General features: G+C 40.7%; 1 protein-coding gene across 1 annotated transcript in view; it reads left to right on the plus strand.

The window, feature by feature from the left end:
* The window catches only part of PDIA5 (protein disulfide isomerase family A member 5), a 103,310-nt gene that overhangs the window by 36,460 nt on the left and 48,257 nt on the right, over window positions 1–18,593 (plus strand). The window contains exons 6-11 of the mRNA XM_054176345.1: window positions 775–867; window positions 2,091–2,151; window positions 6,015–6,082; window positions 10,611–10,702; window positions 10,807–10,878; window positions 15,479–15,615. Of these exons, the coding sequence (XP_054032320.1) occupies window positions 775–867; window positions 2,091–2,151; window positions 6,015–6,082; window positions 10,611–10,702; window positions 10,807–10,878; window positions 15,479–15,615 (523 nt within the window). The remainder of the gene's footprint in view (window positions 1–774; window positions 868–2,090; window positions 2,152–6,014; window positions 6,083–10,610; window positions 10,703–10,806; window positions 10,879–15,478; window positions 15,616–18,593) is intronic.

The raw sequence follows: 18,593 nt of genomic DNA on the forward strand, positions 1-18,593 counted from the left end.
ATCAGAACTGTTAGAAAGTATTTCCCTATGATAAAGAGAATGTCTGTGTTCTGCTGAAAGAGATTGTTGGTTACATATTGGGTGAAGCAATTTTAAAGTATGCATACCTGTGTTGTAAGCTTGCTGAATATGGGAGCTGCACAATAATAAGGTCTTGTATTTCCCACTTGTCATGTTTTATTTTTACTGTCTTACTTAAAAACCTATCAAGTGCAATCTCTAGGCAGAGGGACCTAGAAGAGGGAACTATTAGTGGTTTCTTCTTCCTTTGACTAAATAAGCAGTTTGATCTTTGAGTGTGGAGTTCATTGCTTTTGCTCACAGCAAGTATCAGTGTGCCCTCCAACTAGTCCTATTGGATTCAAAGGTTACTCAGGTATAGCGAAGGGCATGGGAACCTGACCTCTGTGTAAAGAGAGATCTTTCCTGCTAAGCCAAAGGAGTAGTAGTGGAAATATTTCAGATCTAACCATTGAAAGAGCTCTCTGAAGGATCCTGTCTGTGTGCTGGTCTATTTCCGTGCTGTTTTCCCCAGTTTTATAATGGAAATGGAAACTGGTAAGTTGGGATATTGGTTACGAGGAAGGTACACACCCATGTGCCATTTGGTTCTGCAATAGGAGATTTGTGTTCTTCCATATTAGAGCAGATCAGTAAATGATCAAAAGAGTAAAGGCACCAATTGGATAGGGTTTGCATGACAGCATGGATTTGAGATTGGATGATACAAGGTTCATTTTGATTTAAAAGCTTTTTTAACTCTGTTTATTACAGTCTGTGGTGGCCTTTCTCAAGGATCCAGAAGGTGCTCCGCTGTGGGAGGAAGATCCTGAAGCCAAAGATGTTGTGCATGTTGACAGTGAAAAGGTACATTAGCTGTATTTTATAAATATATGGCATGAAGGGAAGTGTGTATGTTTGTGCTAACTCTTGCTGAAGCACCATTATTTGCTTCCTTTGGGAGGGAAGTTTAAAGCCTCCAAACTGTTTAAAGTGACTCGACAAAGTTAGTGGATTGTGCTGACTGTATAGTAAAGTCTTTTGCTTCCCACCTTTCTCTCACGTACATGTCATGGTATTAGTCTGTCAGCTACATGGCAAGAATCAAAGCATTGTGGATGGTGTGGTGGAAGAGATTTGTTTGTCCCAGGAAAGTGTAACAGATTGCAAGATGCAGTCACTGCAGGGTGAAAAGTAGGTCAAACAGGTAAAACATTGCTCTTACAACTGCAGGTTGACATTTAGACTTGGGTTCCTTCATGTGCTTGAGGTAGTCTCAGGAACTTTGGAGTAGGAGGGAGCAGCTTCCAGGTCTTGTGTCATTTAGCCTTGTACAGTGACTATCCTCTTGGTGTTAAGTAGGAAAGCAGCAAATATGATGAAACCACCTTAAAAAGCCAGTGCCACCACAGAGCTTCCTATTACATTCTCTCTAATATAATCATCTTGGAGCTTTGTATTGGTTTTCTAGTCTATAGATTTTTAAAGCTTTAATTGATTTGACTCTAGCTGATATTTCAAAAAGGACCTTTTCAATTTTCAAGCTTTCATTTTTATTATTAGAAGCAGTTATTTTGACATTCAGCTTTTGTAAGAAGATTAATTTTTAATGCTCACCCTCTATATCTATTACAAGACTTCCAAGGGTTGTGTTCAATTTGAAAACTTATCTGGCTTCTCTATCATGCTGGTACTGGAAAAAAATCTTTGCTCCAACAAAGGTTTCATAGTGTAGAAACTGAACATGCTTTGTTTGTTACCGAGTCAGACTTTTTGAATTAGTGTATGACTGGGTCTGGGAAGAAAAAGTTTCCTGTCTGATTCTGCACTGAGAATACACCAAGACATGCAACTTCCACTGAAGATAATGAAGATACTTGAGTCTATAAGAAATGTTGCCATCTTCTTTCAAGTTACAAATGAGCAAGGAGAAGAAACTCACACCTTGTTAGGAAAGATGACTCCTCTTCCCTGAGATAAATGAGCCTATGTTCTATGAATATGTATATATTCACTTTATTAAATTGTTACACAATAAGAAGTGCCCTTTGGTATAGATCTGGTTTTATTTTCTTTGGTTCATTCACCAGGAACTCAGAAGGCTTCTGAAGAAAGAGGACAAACCCCTTCTGATGATGTTCTATGCCCCATGTAAGTAACCCAATGTGTCCTGCCAACTCCCTCTCCACTGAGAGATGTCCAGGTCTGACTCATCCTATATGCTTCACTAATACCTTGTCCCACTGTTACCATTCATCTCCTTTGCTGTTCTACCTGTTGGTCCTTAGTTTTCTTCTAGTTATCCATTGCCTGTATTTGAGTCTTGCCTACTTTCTTTGTGATGATGGCTCTTGTTCTTATAAGCAGCTACTTTCTGTAATTTCACAGAATCACTATCCTTGGGAAAGACCTTTACCCATTTTCTTTACCCATTGTCCTTTCTAGATTTGTGTTGTATAAGACAGAAACACTGTATTGTGTCAGTGCTCATAAATCTGAGTATGCTTAGCCCTCTGGCCTGTACAGAACTGTAAGTGCAAATGGGTCTTGCACACACATCATATTTGTAGTTTGAACTGTAGTGTAAAAGAAGCTGGTTCCACACAAGCAAAAGATTGCTGGAGGAGACTGGAGCTTAAAAAAGGCAACTGGTTCTTCCTAATTGCAGGCAGAGGGAACAGTGCAGTGGTCAGGAGAGGGAATATCATTCTGGCTCCATCCAGGAGGCACTCTGAATGTTCCTACCCATATTAGCAGGAGTAACTTGAATGCAAGTGGAATTTCATGGTGGAGTCAGGAAGGAAAGAGAAGAGCAGACTGAGGTCATTGCATTTCTTTTGTGACTTTCACCTTGTATTGCTGCTATCTTGTCAACGAGTTGGCTGCTTTTTCCTTAGTTTTGGATATTTGCAACTGCTTTTTGAGTTTTCTGGTTACTGGTATATAAGAGGCTTTGCAGCTCTTCAAAACAAGACACTATTGCACTGGAGTTGTTGCTCAGATAGAGCAGGGGAGCTATGAGAAAGGAATGAATGCGTGACCTAGACTAGAAAGGACTCCCAGCACTGCCCCTGATAGGGAAATTGATGTTAGGCATTACTGGCAATTTGCTGGCTGATTCTCTTTAAAACTCTGTCCCATGACAGCATTCTCTGATGTTTTTCAATGTATTTGCTCTTGTAATTACTCCATGAAATGCCATTCTACCAATTTAGTCTCATCTGAGTACTGCCAAGATGGCCAGAATTGCCCAAGACTTAGTTTGATGCATCACTAAGAAAATGTGTTTTCCTTTAAGTTAGCTGCAGCTCCATGCCTTTAGACTCTGCAGGGTGGTCCTGCATGGTCTGGCCTGGCATGTGGTCGTTCCCAGTCACTGCTACTGCCTCAGCATCAGCAGGAGATGATACGCCTGCTCTGCCTGTAAATTGCCCCTTCAGGGAGAGTTCAGCTGCAGAGTGCTTTCACAGTTTACCTGTATCATGAGTAATTGTTTTCCACAACTGAGTCTCTTCCTGAAATGTGCTTTATCTAACCCTTCCTTCTCTTTGAACCATTCCCCCCAGAAACCTTCCTCCTTCCAGTTTCTTTCCTTTTGAAGTGGCAAAACACCTGCTATTCTTCAGTGCTGTACTACTTTTGCTGCTTTCTGAACTGCTGTGAAGGAAGCTTACTTGTAAGGGATTTTTTCTCCCCTCTGATTTCACAACTTTTAACTCCCTCATCTTTTATTTAACACACCAGACCTTCTGACTTGGTTCTTGTCCAATTTTCTTTTCTTTTACTCATATTTCTGGAGACAGAATACATCCAGCAGTTGCATTAAAATACTGGCTTTGGGCAGCTGAAATTACTCTTTACATACAGGTGTTGCCTTTCATAATGGGGAGCAGCAAACCAAGGCTGGTCACTAAAGAAAATTAAGCTTTACTAGTAAGGAGTGACTCAGGGGGGTCTTTGGCAGGAGAACACATCAGAGACTTTGTCCCGGAAGCTACAGGAGGACAGCTGCATTACTTCTCTGCTTTGTTAGAAGCAGGGGCTTTAGATTCATTGTGGCAGATTGATAGGAGATGGCCTCTTTCATTGTGTACCAGTGCAGAGGGAGATGAAAGTGACTGCAAACTTAAATGTAGTTTCTTTAATATTTCACCAACGCTTGGTCTGGGTAAAATGACTGGGTAAAAAGGCTAAGGTTTCCTTAGAAGATGTTAGCTGCCATTTGGAGACCAATCACTGTGCTTTCAGACCCATATTATAAAGTCAGACAGCACTAAATATGAAAAATTAGGTATACTTACAGGCATTGAGATTTGTTTGTAGTTAATTCTGTCAAAGAACACCTCTGCAGGATATGGTCTGGATGTGGCTACAAAAAAGGGACTGCTTAGAATATTACTGAAAACATGGCTTGAAAAATGGAGGTGATAACTGATGGAGAGACTAATATGGGTTTCATTAAGCCCTCCCCTCTTTTGAGACAAAATACCAGAAGAAAGAGCAGAAGCAAATTAGTTTTTTGAGGTTACCTTTTTATGCCTGCTTGGGGGTATATGGGGACTGACAGCATCCTGAGCTGTGTAACCCAGAAACGTGTGGCCTGGAGGGTTGTACTGAAGTGTGGGTTTGGAAGCAGAGAGTTTGAGGCAGCAACAGAGCTGGGAATGGAAGAACAGTAGGGGTGATGGTTGGATGGAGGAGGTTGGTCCATGCCTGTGCTCCAGAAGGGAGTGGCAAGAGATGGAAGGAGAGGAAGTAAAATCAATAGCTGGGGGAATTCTAGGCCTGAGGCTGCTGAAGAGAGGAGAGGATCCAGAAGATGATCTCTGAGGTCTTTTCCAACCTTATTGATACTATGATTCAATGATATTAACAGTTCCTATCTTTTGGTGTCTGTCCAGTAGTTTAAATGAAGCTGCAAGTCTTCAGTGGGCTTCAAATGAATGGTCTGTGCACACCAAGAAATCATCATTTTGACCAGCACTAACTAACAACCTCACTGGCAATATAAGTAGAGAGATGAAAGGTGGAAAGACTGCAGAAATGAGTTCTATTTCCTGTGATTAAAGAGTGTTCCTCCCAGGCATGCTGATATGTTCCTAAGCCAGTGGCTGCAAAATCTGTCTCTACTTTCTGTAAGGTATTTTGAAAACTCTTGTCTCTTCACTGGCAAAAAAAAAAGTTGCCTACTGCCCTGTGGAGGACCCAAGAGTTTCCACAAGAAGTGCCTGGAGTGCTTGGCCACAGCTTCCCTTCTCTCATGCTGCCTGCACTCCTGTTCCTTCCCATGTGCATGCACTTATTTCACTTGGCAGGGGTGAAGCCTGCTGCTTACAAGGTGATTTACGGCTAATCTGCTTAGCACTCTAGAGCAACATCAAACAGCTCTTAGTGCACTCCAACTATACATTGCTGGTCTTCCTCACCATATGTTTTCCTCGGCACACAGAATTGTTTTGTCTTACAAAGGCTGTTGCTTTATTTGAGTTATAGCCTCTCAATTAATAGAGCACTGTTTAACTTTTGACATCTGTTTAATGTGTTTCAAAAGTGCTTTTCAAACGAAAAGACTTATTAAGCTGGGATGAATCTGAAATACCTCCCTCTGTCCCTTAAAAGACCAGAAATGCACAAGGCTTTTTGTTTGGGTTGACAAGCATGACATCTTCCATTGACTTTTGATGTGTGAGTTTCATCTTATATTCCCCTCTGGGCTCACCTCAGAGCCCAAGGATTATAAAATGGTGTTATAAGCTGGTGTTACTCTTTCCAAAACAGGTATAAGAAATGAGTGTGAAAATGAATAGCATGACAAACATGCAAAAATAGCAGTGTGTAACAAGAAATAATAATAATAATAATAATAATAATCTAATATTTATTTAGTGAAAGTATTTTGTTGTTGTTTTTTTTTCTATACAAAAATGTGTTTCATATGCTTTGGAACATAGATCCTAGAGAGCAGGCTGAACAGAGTTGTTGGCATATGACTTACACAATTTCTTTTTTATCAGGGTGTGGTGTTTGTAAGAGAATGATGCCATCTTATCAACAGGCAGCCACAGAACTGAAGGGTAAATATGTAAGTGTGAAGATAAGATTTATATGAAGCTTAAAAAAAATAATAATCTTCTTAACACTTTTTCTGAGTATTATTGAAGTGGGAGATTTTTAAGCAAGTTGAAATAAAACAGAAGTGAATGACTATTCCAGATTTCTTTAGGAGTCTCTGTCTTGTTTTTTAAAACTCGAGGGAATGAGGTGTTAACTCGCTTGACCTTTAGATCCAGTGTAGTTCTTGCCATGGAAAAACAGGCTCTGACACTGTGGGTTTATGTTTAGCCTCTAATGTGTGAGTTTGTAGTCCCTTCGAGCTCATGCTGGTAGAGATAAATGTTTGCCATGATGAGTTTGATCAGATTTTTGGCCTGATGTTTCATAGCAGAGTTGGGGATGGATGCCCTTAAAAGCAGCAATCCACTTTTTCAGTGGAGAATCACAGTGTCGTGGGAGGGTGAGTTCTCTACGTTAGCTACTAGCCACTAAGCATAGGCATTGATAAAATCTTACAGTAAACAAAATTACTTTCATTTCCATCTGGTATGAATGCTAAGTTTTGACTGTAAAATAAAATCAGTCAACAGCAGTCACAATAACTTGGTTACATGTTTGTACTAATAACACATATTGATCCCTAAGCAAAGTTAAAGGCACTTCTCTAGTCAAGGTTCTATAATGTGCCTTAGCACATTTATATGTGTATTTATAGGTATTATTTATATGATACCAGTAATACATGAGGGACAAAGAAATAGGATTGTTGTTTCATGGCTTTAGCTGAGTTTGGTATGATTCTACCTATTGGATCATTCACTGTCCAGTTTACAGCTTTTCTCAGGAGTGGTGGTGTGTGATGGTGAGAAGATGAAATGCAGCAGTTCATCACTAGGTCAGCCCTGACCATTGCTACTGCTGAGCTCTGAGTGCTGACAGACTCCCCCACATCCTCCCAACTAGTTGTTTCTCAGAAGTGTTTTTTCTGGATCCTTGTTTGCTTAGAGCTGAAATGAGTGGGAGTTGTTCAGATTTATTTAGGACATGCTACAACCCTTGAAGATATTTTCAGGAGTGTTTTTGTCTAGCCAGGCAGCACTCTAATGCCATCTCCCCTCAGTGAAGGGAGCACAGCAGTCTTTGGGAAGGCACTCCTGTCTTACACAGCAGGTACATTGTGAGGTGTAGGGTGAGCAGGAATCAGGAATGTAAAGAATCACTTACAGAGGGTAGTGCCAGAGAGAAGGCATGCTGCAGAGCACTGTGCTCTCCTGCATTATTCCTTCCATGTCCATGTGCAGCTTGTTTTATTAAATTCAGACTCAAGAATTTAAACTCCAGATCTCTTCTGGCTTCATTATTTCCTTCCTCATTTGGAATTGTTTTTTTGTGGATCCAGGCTAATCCTGCACAACTGAGTGACAAGGCTGTGGCACTGCTCTGAGACTGGCAGTGCCTGTACTGGGTGCAGCTCAGGTATGGGATGCTTTCTGTGCAGGATCAGTTCAGAGGAAAGTCCAGTTGTGCCACTGCCACCTGTGTCTTTCACAAAAATCGGTCTGTTCATGTGCATTTGACCTAATTAGCTTCTTGAGTGGGATGTGTACACTGGTTGCCATTTATAAAGTTAATAGTGCTGTACTCATCATAAATTATCCGTGGGGTACCTTAGAGGGATGTTGACCTCCAGATCAGTCTTTGCTGGAAAGTTTATGATTGGTTTGGATGAGCTGAAAGTTTGACCTTTTAATCTGACCTACCATTCGCTGTCAGGATGTGCCAGGCTCAAAGAGATAATTGCTGTTACACAGAAGGAAAATGAAGTACATTCTTTCTATTTAATAGGTCATAAAAGTGGAAAGTTTGCTATAACTCTCCCCGGTTCAGTGTTCCCTTGGGATTGGTTGTGTCCTGTCCCAGTACTGATACTGGGAGGAAGGTAGGGTGGTATTTTCAGCCATTACATTCAATTTAAATCTTACAATTCCATTGCTCCCAGTGCAGGAGGAAGAGGATGGCTTACTTATCCTTGGCATGGGAGACTCCCATGGTTTGTGGGTAGGCTGAGCTTTGGCGAGTGCCTGTCACTGATGCACTGTGGCCCTAGTGCACAGAGAAACTGGTGGTCAGCAAAGCTCTTCTCTTTAATTCCTGTAGACTTGATGAGTGTGCCAGAATGCTTTACTCAGTAAAGACCAGCTTGAGTATATCCTTAAGTGCTTTCCTCCTTTGATGCTTGTCTGGCTGGGTTTTTCTTTTTTGATAAAATCATGAGACTTTGGAAGCATAAAAGTTTCTACACCTATTTCAGATATTAAATAAAAGAAGCCTTTGTTTAATCTCTTCATTAAACTTGTCTCTAGGAAAGCTTTGGGTGTCAGTTTGAGGTACCTGTTTTGCAGCAATACCATCAAGAAAATTTTGAAGCAAGGGAGCAGTCACTGTAGAACAGGGATGGTTAGAAGCCCAGAAGGTACGGCCAGCTAAGAAGGTTCAGAGTTGGTTTAAGTTATAGGTAGCTTGGTGGAGAGCAGTTAAGTGTTGAAATATGTCAAATGTCACTGCAGAGGTGAAGAGAGTAAATTGATCTTCATGTCTCCTGTGGCTATTACAAGAGGTAATGGACTTCAGTTGAAGTCAGGGTCATTCAGTCATTTGCTAAAAGCAAATTAGCTAAACATATGGCAGGAACAGCTTAGATGTAGAGGGAGGATCCTGTCTTTGGGTAGTAGGTGAATTTTGATGGTCCCTGAGAGCCTGATATTACATGATTCTGTGATTACAGGCCAGCTAAAGCTGTTACTGTTGTCATTAAAAATGAATCCCATAGTAATTGTCGTTTAGCTAATTATGCTTCATATGATGTGTGAAGACCAGAATGAATCCAAGATACTGACTCGTATAAATCATTAGAGCCTGGGTGGATGTAGTGAAATTGTAGCAGAATATCTGAAATGACCTGGGAAATCCTCAGAAATTTCAAAGCATCTGTGAGACTGGTGTTTGAGGGAATTGATTAACAAACTTGGTTCTCACTGTGTGAAGCAACCGCTGTGTCTTGATCTTATTGCATTTACCTACCCTCAAGTGGTGACAGAGAAAAAGGCAAGGGAAAAACTTTGTCTGGATAATCTCATGTAAATTAAGTCAATGTGGTTGTTGGAACTAGAAGGAAAATTTTAATTAAGAGATTTGGCCAGCTACAATAAACATTGGCTTTGTACTCGGCTTCCCTTGATCCATTCTTAGGATAGAGGAGAGAAAACAAAGTATCTTTTTGTGACTTTGCAGCACCTTCTTAGAAAAGGTTGACCTTCAAATGAAGATTTTCTGCTTTAAGATTTATTTCATGGTGCCTCTGAGCACATTTGGTTGGTCTGTGCAGCTTGCTGCAGTCAGGAACCTGGTATTAAATTCTGATGTGGTATTTCAGCTGGAAGGAGAAAATCCTGGTTTTGGAGGGGGAAGGTGGAGGGGTTTGAATTAAAATCCTGCTGCTAAAATGATTTAAGCTGTCAATGCCATTAAACCAAATTAATCACGAAATGGTATCTCAGCAGCTTGCTGGTTGAAAGTTTTGACAGCAGAATGACCTCTGTGTGAATCTCACACTCAAAGAAACTCAGGATCAGTCCCATCTTCAAATTTTAGTGCAGAAAATTTTTGGAAGACAATTGGACAAGGCATAGGATCAGTTGCAGGAGCCCTGATCCTGAAGCTTGGGGTACAGGGCTCTTCAGATGAAGACTGGGTTGGGAGAAGTACAGGAAGGGAAGGAGGGGCTTGTTGTTTCACCTGCTATTCTTCAAAGCAACTATGCTTCTGTGCCCCTTTTGATATCCATAGGATAAGGTTAATTCTTAGCTCTTATTACACCCTACCAGTCAGGTAAACTAGTATATGTAAACCATATAAATGCCATGTAGTATTCCCTGGGCTCATGGAAATAGGGCACTTTTTACTTTCCCATCAAAGTAATGCTGATTTCCTTTTGCCGTTCAGTAAGTGCATGTTTGAACAGAGGTAATACCAGTGCTTGGTGGGTTAGAGCTGCTGGATGTATCTGAGATTGTCAGTTCAATGTTAGAGTCAAAACCAGGGAGGCGAGAGTGGAACTTCTAGTGTCCTAGCTAATGTTTGGATGCAAACTAAGCCATGTATTTGCAGAACAAAAGCAAAATAATATAATGATTAGGCTCATAGCTTAAAATCCAAATAGGCAAAGAAGAGCACAAATGGTGTGACTGAGAGAATTCCTTTTGGGTATTTTTTTAACTGGGTGAGTGAAACAAGAGAGGCTTCCAGAGCAAGGAAGAGGTGGCAGGCTGGTTGGTATGTGCTTTCTGTAGACTAGGCTTAGGTATTGCTCTGTTCCTCTTTGCCCCGAATCAGAAAATCTTCACTGCCTTCACAGACATCCCCTTGCTTTACAGCAATATAAATGAAATCAGAATCTGCCCAGAGCTGAGATATTTTTACTTAACTCTTCAAAAAACAGTTGTAATATTCATGATGTATTCTAAGAATCAATATGATTGTGGTCTGTTTTTTTTCAGGTTCTTGCAGGGATGAATGTTTACTCTGGTGAATTTGAAAGGATAAAGGAAGAATACAACGTCCGGGGATATCCTACAATCTGCTATTTTGAGTCAGTTATATTTTGCTACTACTTTAGAAATCATACATTCAACTGTAATTGCATGTTCATATATTCCAGGGCAAGGACTAAACCTTGTTTTGTTGCTTTAACAGGAAAGGAAAATTCCTCTTCCACTTTGAGAATTATGGTGCTACTGCAGCAGACATAGGAGAGTGGCTGAAAAAGTAAGGCAGTGAACTTCATGCACTCTACCTTTTATGTACTCTTAATTATTTACAGAATGTAATGGTTTATGAACAACCATCTCTCCCTCATTCCCTTTGGTCAGAAGAGCAAACAAAACTACCCCACTGAGATGGGCTAAACTAGTGCAGCAAAGTTGTCTAATGTTTGGGTTTTAGCATGCATGCCCTGCATGTCACAATTGCATTTCTTCTGTAACAGGAGACTGTATATGGGCCACAATAAATGCAGATACATAGATCTTGGCTTAGTTAAAAATACTACCTTAAATTTCCTGTGCTCTTTGGTACATGAACTTAATACCTTGCAAAAAATCTGACTTTTGTTATTGTTTTTAAAATGTATACCAAGTGTACACGTCTTGTTGGTTCTTGAGCCTTTAAAGTGTCTTGCAGAGACAAAGTGGTGATTAAGGCACCCCAGATTGCTAGCCATTTTTGCAAAGTCTGTGTTTCCTGTCATGGCATGAAGTGGAACTGAAAGTGCCTTATTTTAACCTAGAGAGAGCTATTTGCAGTCATAAATAGTTTGGGGTCTGAATGAGCCTCTAGGCCTAGCAGCTGAGTGAGACAGAAAAAGTGTGTGAGTGTGTGTATAATTATTCTTCATCTGGTTCTAATCAGCACATTGCCAGTGAAGCTGATACAGTACCTGGAAAGAGCTGAGGTACTCTGGAGACGGAGAAATACTGTTAGCAGATAGCCCCAGCTCTTGACATTGTGTCATCTTTGTAACTCTGCCTTGTTTGCTGCAGCCATTCTTGAAATTAAACTAATAAAAAGGAAACAAATGCATGGGAAGGAGCAGACAGTTGCAAATGTGGTTATATGGCTTAGTAAAACTGGCTCAGAATAAATGTGTTTCACTGCACCAGTGGGACTACCTTGGGGACATATGCATATCATTGTAGGTAGCCCAGGGTCTCCAGCAGTGATAGGCTAGGTGCTTCGGGATTGGGAACTGATGAATGAAGTGCCAGTGGCATTCCTGTTAGCCTCAGGAGGTACCAACACTGCAAGCAATTGCTGCCCAGTGGATCAAAGAGGAGGAATTGAGCCAAAGTCTTTAAGCCTCATTTAGTCCATTAAGCCTTCAGACATGAATGATCAAGATGGCAACTCCAGCAATGCTGAGGAGATGATCAGGCCTTAGAGCAAGGATACAGCTTCATCACCTGCACTTTATTATTCATTTCAGTGTGGCAAGGATGTGGTTATCTCTTGGCTACCACATGTGAAACATTAGATGTTTGGGGTGGGCTTTTTCCCCTGTCTGCCTACATAATATCCAGATAATCCCTGTAATATGCGGTGCCTTTATGTCAGTGCTGTGACAGCAAGTGAGCACAGCTTCTGGAGGCAAAGCAGAACAGCTGCAAGCTCTTTCCAATGATAATCTCTGCTAACAAGGCACCATGGGCTTTGGCTGATGTTTCACCGGTCCACAGCTGAAGACAGCTGCTTGTCCTCTCTTAGTGTTGGCGCGTGCTTATTAGTTTCCCAAAAGATTATGTGAGCAGTAGCCTTCTTGCCCCTGTTTTGTGTAAGTACAACTTTCAAGGAAACCACATGAAGAAATTAGGCATACTTCAATTTTGCCAATAATTGATGTTACAGTTAAGACTGTATATGGGGTAAGTCTGCTACATACGTAATATTATATTACTCTGAGGAATCTGCAGTGCAAGTAGTCCAGTGAAATGGCAAGGACTTTAGGAAAGAGTGTAATTAAAAGGCTGAAGGATGTGTAGGGTATATTTCAGGATAGTATAACATCAAAATAGTGTCAGGAAGTTGCTGTGATGTGAGACGTTGCTCAGCAGAGCAGGGGCACTGCAGTCCCAGGGTGTGCGTGGCAGCCCGTGTGCTGTCATAGATTCTAGAAAGAGAATCCAGCAGACATTGAGCCATATGAAATAACCTATTTTTGTGGACACTAGGTAAACACTACAGAAAAGCAGCTGTTTTCTTTTCCCTCTCCCACTTTCCATCTTTTGTCCCTTTAAATGTTACAGGTAAAGTGCTGAAAGTGGTTGACCTATTCTAATTTGGGGAGGAGGGCATGATATAACTTCATGACAGAATTGTTTAAATTATTGACAGGAAAAGTTTTCCTTGTTTCTTCCTCTCAGGACAAAAGCTGCTAGATGGAGGGCTCTAACACCTTTCCTTCTACTGCTTCTTGAAGGTGCTTCTTTTTTATACTGAAATGTGCTAATGCATCAGTCTTAGAGATACTTCACCTCTCTTATCTTCCTAATAGGCACGGGCTACTATCTTACAGAGTTTCAGATGCTTTCATGAGAAACCATCATACAGCCTTACTCCAACACATAGCATCTCTTGTGTTAATAATGCTATCTTGTGCATCACATTTCTTTCTTTTTCTTTTTTTTTTTTTCCTGTTTGTGTGTGTGTGTGTTCTTTTTTGTTGTGTTGTTTTGAAATTTGGTACAGAGCTGTATCAGCCTGGTAGGCAAACCAGACAGTTTCTTGCTGCTTTCAATAGCCCCTTAGTTGGTCTTGCTGTTTTTATGGACTCCTCAGGCCCTTCCTTAGCACTGACTACTCAATTAAATCAAGAACTTGTTCTCTGTTCTTAATTGAATTAGCTCTTGGTAATTCTTCCATACTTCTGTCATTCTACTTTCAGTCTTCAGGCGTTGGATGTGCCTTGTCTCAGTTTTAAATGACATTTTAGATTTTTGCTTGTTGCTTCCTCCAGGCCTTGAGGTGCTTCTTACCAACTCCTGTGTAGGCTTATTAGCATGCACAGCATTTTAAATTGGGCCATTTGAATAAACATCCTGTGCCCTGCTTTACTAATTCCTTGCTGAAATAGGTCATGCTAAACACAGCGTTCTCCCGGTGCTTTGTAGCCATCGTGTCCATGTTCATCATGCTCTGCCCGCTCAACCCAGCTCCCGTGTTCATTAAGTGTACTGATGTTTTCTGGAAAGCCTTAACTCTGCCAGGATACCTGCAGACTATTGCTCTCTTACAGGCTTGGCAACAAGCAAACTGATTATCTTCTAAGTTTTAAGAGAGTAAATTCTTGTGGGGAGGGATATGCCTCTTTTTCTTTCTCAGCTGCTTGACTGAGTGCAGCTTCTTTGCTTTGATGTTTGTTTCTTGGTTCATTTATCATATAAGCAGCAGCAGAGGTGTGCATCACAGTTTTGCATGGATTGCTTAATATTCTTGGATCATAGGCATTGCTTACATCAACAGAACTTGCTATCTGAATCTGCTTTTTTAAATCAAACTAGGCTTTCAGCCTAGACGTGAGCAAGGCAGGATAAATGAGTTATCATCCTTTTGCCATTCCTTGTTCCAGGCAGCTAACACGATAGTACATTTTAATCAAAACCAGTAAATCTGCTTTCAGCAGAGCTGGGGTCACATCGAGTCCTGTACTTTGCCAAAGAATTTGGGGAATTTTTGGGGGGTATTTGGAACTTGTTACTACAACTGACAAGAGTAAAATAGCTTCAAAGCCTGGCTTGAAATGTTAGTATGTTTGGGTGTCTACTATGTGAACACAGCTTTAATAAATAAAATGTTAATTAGCATAGTTTAGCTCACATCTGCCAAACTCTAATGTATATTAATAACAGCAAGAACAATTGTTTAGCAGGATGATAAGCACTGAACTGGTTCAGAGGAATCACAGAATCTGTTTTGTTGGAAGAAACCTTTAAGATTGTCAAGTCTGACCGTTAACCCAGTGCTGCCAGGTCACCACTAAACTGTGTCCCTTAGCACTGCATCTTTTAAATACCCTCAGGAACGGTGATTCCACCACTTGCCTGAGCAGCCTGTTCCAGTGCTTTACAACAGTTTCTGTGAAGACATTTTTCTTACTGTTCTAACTTCAGGCCATTTCTTCATGTTCTATTACTAAGGAGCTTGGGTTCAGTTAAAAATTTGCCACTGTGTCTTGGAATAGTCTCTCTGGCTCTGATCCATCAAAGATGGTTAAACTCATATGCAACCATAATGAAGTTGGTAGAACATGGAACTTCCTTTTAGGTTAAGCATGCAGTTGGGTAGCTTTGCTGAATTAGTCCTATCAGCCCCCTGCTGAATGAAGACATAATGATGCTTCCCCAGGTCACAGGGTTGTTCAGGGGAAAACCATTTATTTCTGGGGAAGCAGCCTGTGTAGCTAGGTCGTGGTCTCAATGATGCACCTCCTTTTTCTGTCATCCCTAATCATCCTATCAGTGTTTTGTTCAGAGTGGTTGCTTGTGCTTGCTCCTTCTTTCTTTCATTTACAGTGGTTCTTCTGAGCAAAGTGTGAGAAAGGGAGCATCATACTGAGGAGTGTAAAAGTAACTCAAAATACATACGATTTCTACAATGAAATAATGAATCAGTCTATCTCCTTGCTCCATGCCCTTGCATTGTTGATCTGTGCTTATGAGTTCTGGGTGGGTATAATTATGGAAGCTGTTCTGTAGGGTTGGTGTGTCATACATATATGGACATATGCACAAAACACTTCCTTGCAGTCCAACTTGCCAAAATGACTGCTTAGCAGCAGAGAGTTTGTATTAAGCTGTGTCTGTTTGTCTTTTAGTCCACAGGCACCTCAGCCACAGGCTCCAGAGACTCCCTGGGCAGATGAAGAAAATGTAGTTTATCACCTGACTGATGAGGACTTTGACAAGTTTATAAAAGATCATTCATCTGTGCTAGTGATGTTCCATGCACCATGTGAGTTGGGTTTTCTTTCCTATTCTGTACCTTGAGTCAAATGCTTTCTAACAAAATCAGTGATAATCTTCTGGAGGGGTTTCGTGGAACTGTGAACTTCAAATCCAGGTTTTTCTTGTTTGTGATGACTGTTGAATACCCAAGGCATGAAATGTTCATGAAGTTTTTGGCTTCAAACTTAGGACAGAGATGTGCTATGGAAGTGACACTTTGTAGGCTGAGTCAAAACATAACTGAAGAGTGTGATGATGCTTCAGTAGTCTGAGGACTTACCATTACAGAATAATTGTATATTTTGAGCTTGTCCTATGTGTTATTTGTTTTTAAAGCAGAATTATGAGTGTGCAACTCAACCTGAGAACTCTGAGCTCCTGAGTCCATGTTAATGGCTACTGAAGTGTCATTCTGAGCATTTTTCACTCCTCTGTCACACTTTGCTCTTACTGTAAGAGGCCATGATCACTATGTATTGTGCTGAAATATGCCAAAACTTGATCTAAGCTCAGAAAGTAGCCAGGACTTTTGACAACTAATGCAGAGCTGGTAGGGATACTACTTTATCTTCAACTCAGAAGGTGTTGGGATGATTTTTAAAATATTTTTTTTCTTCCCCCCATAACTTGGAAGTTTTCATTTGAGCAGTAAAATTCAGTGGGCTGCCTTCAGAAAGCTGTTCCAGCCACATTGCCCTCCTGTACACAGTTGGGTAGCAGAGTAGGTTAAGCATTTTGTTTGCTTATTAAGATATACCTTGTTTCAACCATATAGCTGGTTCTCCTAATTCTTTGTCTGCAATGCAGTGGGTGATACACTGCTTCTGTATCCTTTTGCTGCTGCACTGACAGTTGCACTTGGGTGAAATATTCATTTTCATGGGCATAGATTTGAAGGTTAGGGCTCTGCAGACAGGCTGTGTGCTCACAGCTGAACAGCAGAGGGTTTTGGCACAGAGGCTAAAATCCTGCTTCCCTTTAAGCCAGCAGGAGCTAGCTCCAAAATGCCTTTTTTTGAAGGCTTGCTCATAAGACTTGTTTGAAAAACATACCATAATGAATTTCCTTCAGCTGATGAAATGTCTAGGGATTGGTCCACTGAAGCAGGTGACTGGCTGCTGTTCTGTCACTGTGTTCACTGGATTATTTGTACTAATGAAAGTGGGACCGGAGATTAACGCCTGGTCTGAAAACCAAAGCAGAAGTAGCGGAACTGATGAAGCCTGTTTTGCTCAGGAGTTATCCTTCAGTACCCAAATCCTTCCTTCCCCACATTCCCATGCATCCCAGTGTGCAAGTGACAGCATGGGTTGCTGCTCCTTGGGAGCTGTGCTGGTTTGGCTGAACAGCTGCTGCCAAGCAGAAATGTAACTGCAGCATTTCCCTCCTTTCCCTGCCTGCGCACAATGGCTTGGGTTAAGTGCCATCTCTAGCTCCAGATTGCTGTGTATTTACAGACATTTAGTCATATTTAAAAGCTTTGAGGGTTTTTGAAGTTGTAAATGGGCAAAGGAGTTCAGCTGTGCATTTGAGAGAAGGAAGAGGGCATGAGGATCAACACCTGGCCCTGCAAACATTATTCCTTCTAGGTAGTCAGATTTAAAAATAGAGGAATACTCACAGTTACAATCACATTTTATAGTAAATTAGTTATGAATCTGAATGAAGCTCTGATCAGTTTTTAGTGGTGGTGGTTGGTTGTTTTTGTGGGGTTTTTTTTGTGGTTTTATTTGTTTTGGTGGCTTTTGTTTTCGGTTTTTTTCCCTTAAAACACATACACTACCATTCTAGGGGTAAAGATAATGTGTGACCTATTTGTAGAGGAGGGGCACTTCCTGGTAGGCTTGTTTTGTACTAAGGAGTGTTCTGTGCTAAGGTACTTTGGCAAATGCTTTTTTGAGAAGTAAATCAAATGCCTGAATCAAGCTGTTGCAATCTCCTGATAACATGCTCTAGCTGCTCAGAATTGGAGTAAAGAATGCTGCTGGTCAGAACATTTTAAATGCAACCTGAATATTTGGGGCATGTTGTTTACATTCGGGGGTAGCGGTATGCCTACATGCAGAATCCAGCTCGTGCATGTGTAAAAGATCTGTGCTTGTAAGGACCCTTTCTGCATATCCTCAACAGAGAGTGTAATGCTTGCAAACTAATTAACAACAGGCAACTATCACAAACAGTTATCTTCATGATTAAAAGATCTTCTGCTAGCACTTCTTACATGTGCTAATGTAGTCACATTATGACTTATGAATATTAGGAGATAAATTACTGCAGTAAAAGAAGCTGTAAAAATGGAAGACATTTTACCTTTTTTTAACCTTAGTAGCTTAGGATGATGAAGGGTTTTTTCCAAAAATTATGCATTAATAAAAAAACCTTGTTGAAACACATGCACAAAATAGGTCCAGGATGCAGAATATACTCATGTGTAACTAAGAATAAAAAGGGGATTTCAACACTGTCCTGGAATTAGCAAGTACTTAAAACCCTCTGTCACCACACAGCTTACATGTGACTTGGAGTTTTTCTAGCATACTGTCAATCTTGTGTACATGATAAATTCTTCTACTAGAGGGAGAATTATTTCAATGAGGCTTTCACAGTGTAGTCAGAAATTCCCTTGTCCCTCCCTCTGCCACATGCTGAAGATACAGCTGAAACAAACACATCCTAAATAAACACTTTTGAACTGTGGAATTGGACACTGTGAGTGTGGTCAGTGTGGTCTCCATGCCTGTGGATATTAACAATCATCCCTGAGGGGACCACATTGTAATTATTTAACATAATTTCCATTTACTAGCCAAATTAAAGGCATCAAATCATTTTAAGTGCAGCCTAGCTTAAATAGGTTCAACTAGAGCAGTTAGGTCTGTGTTACTTAAACACATCAGGAAGGTCTGTAGTATTCAACTTGCACTTCTTGCTAGGCTACCTTACACCTTTTCTGCAGCAATTTAGCACAACCACTAAACAGAAGAT

This window comes from Dryobates pubescens, chromosome 2 (genome assembly GCF_014839835.1).
Source record: "Dryobates pubescens isolate bDryPub1 chromosome 2, bDryPub1.pri, whole genome shotgun sequence".
NCBI classification, from domain to species: Eukaryota; Metazoa; Chordata; class Aves; order Piciformes; family Picidae; genus Dryobates; species Dryobates pubescens.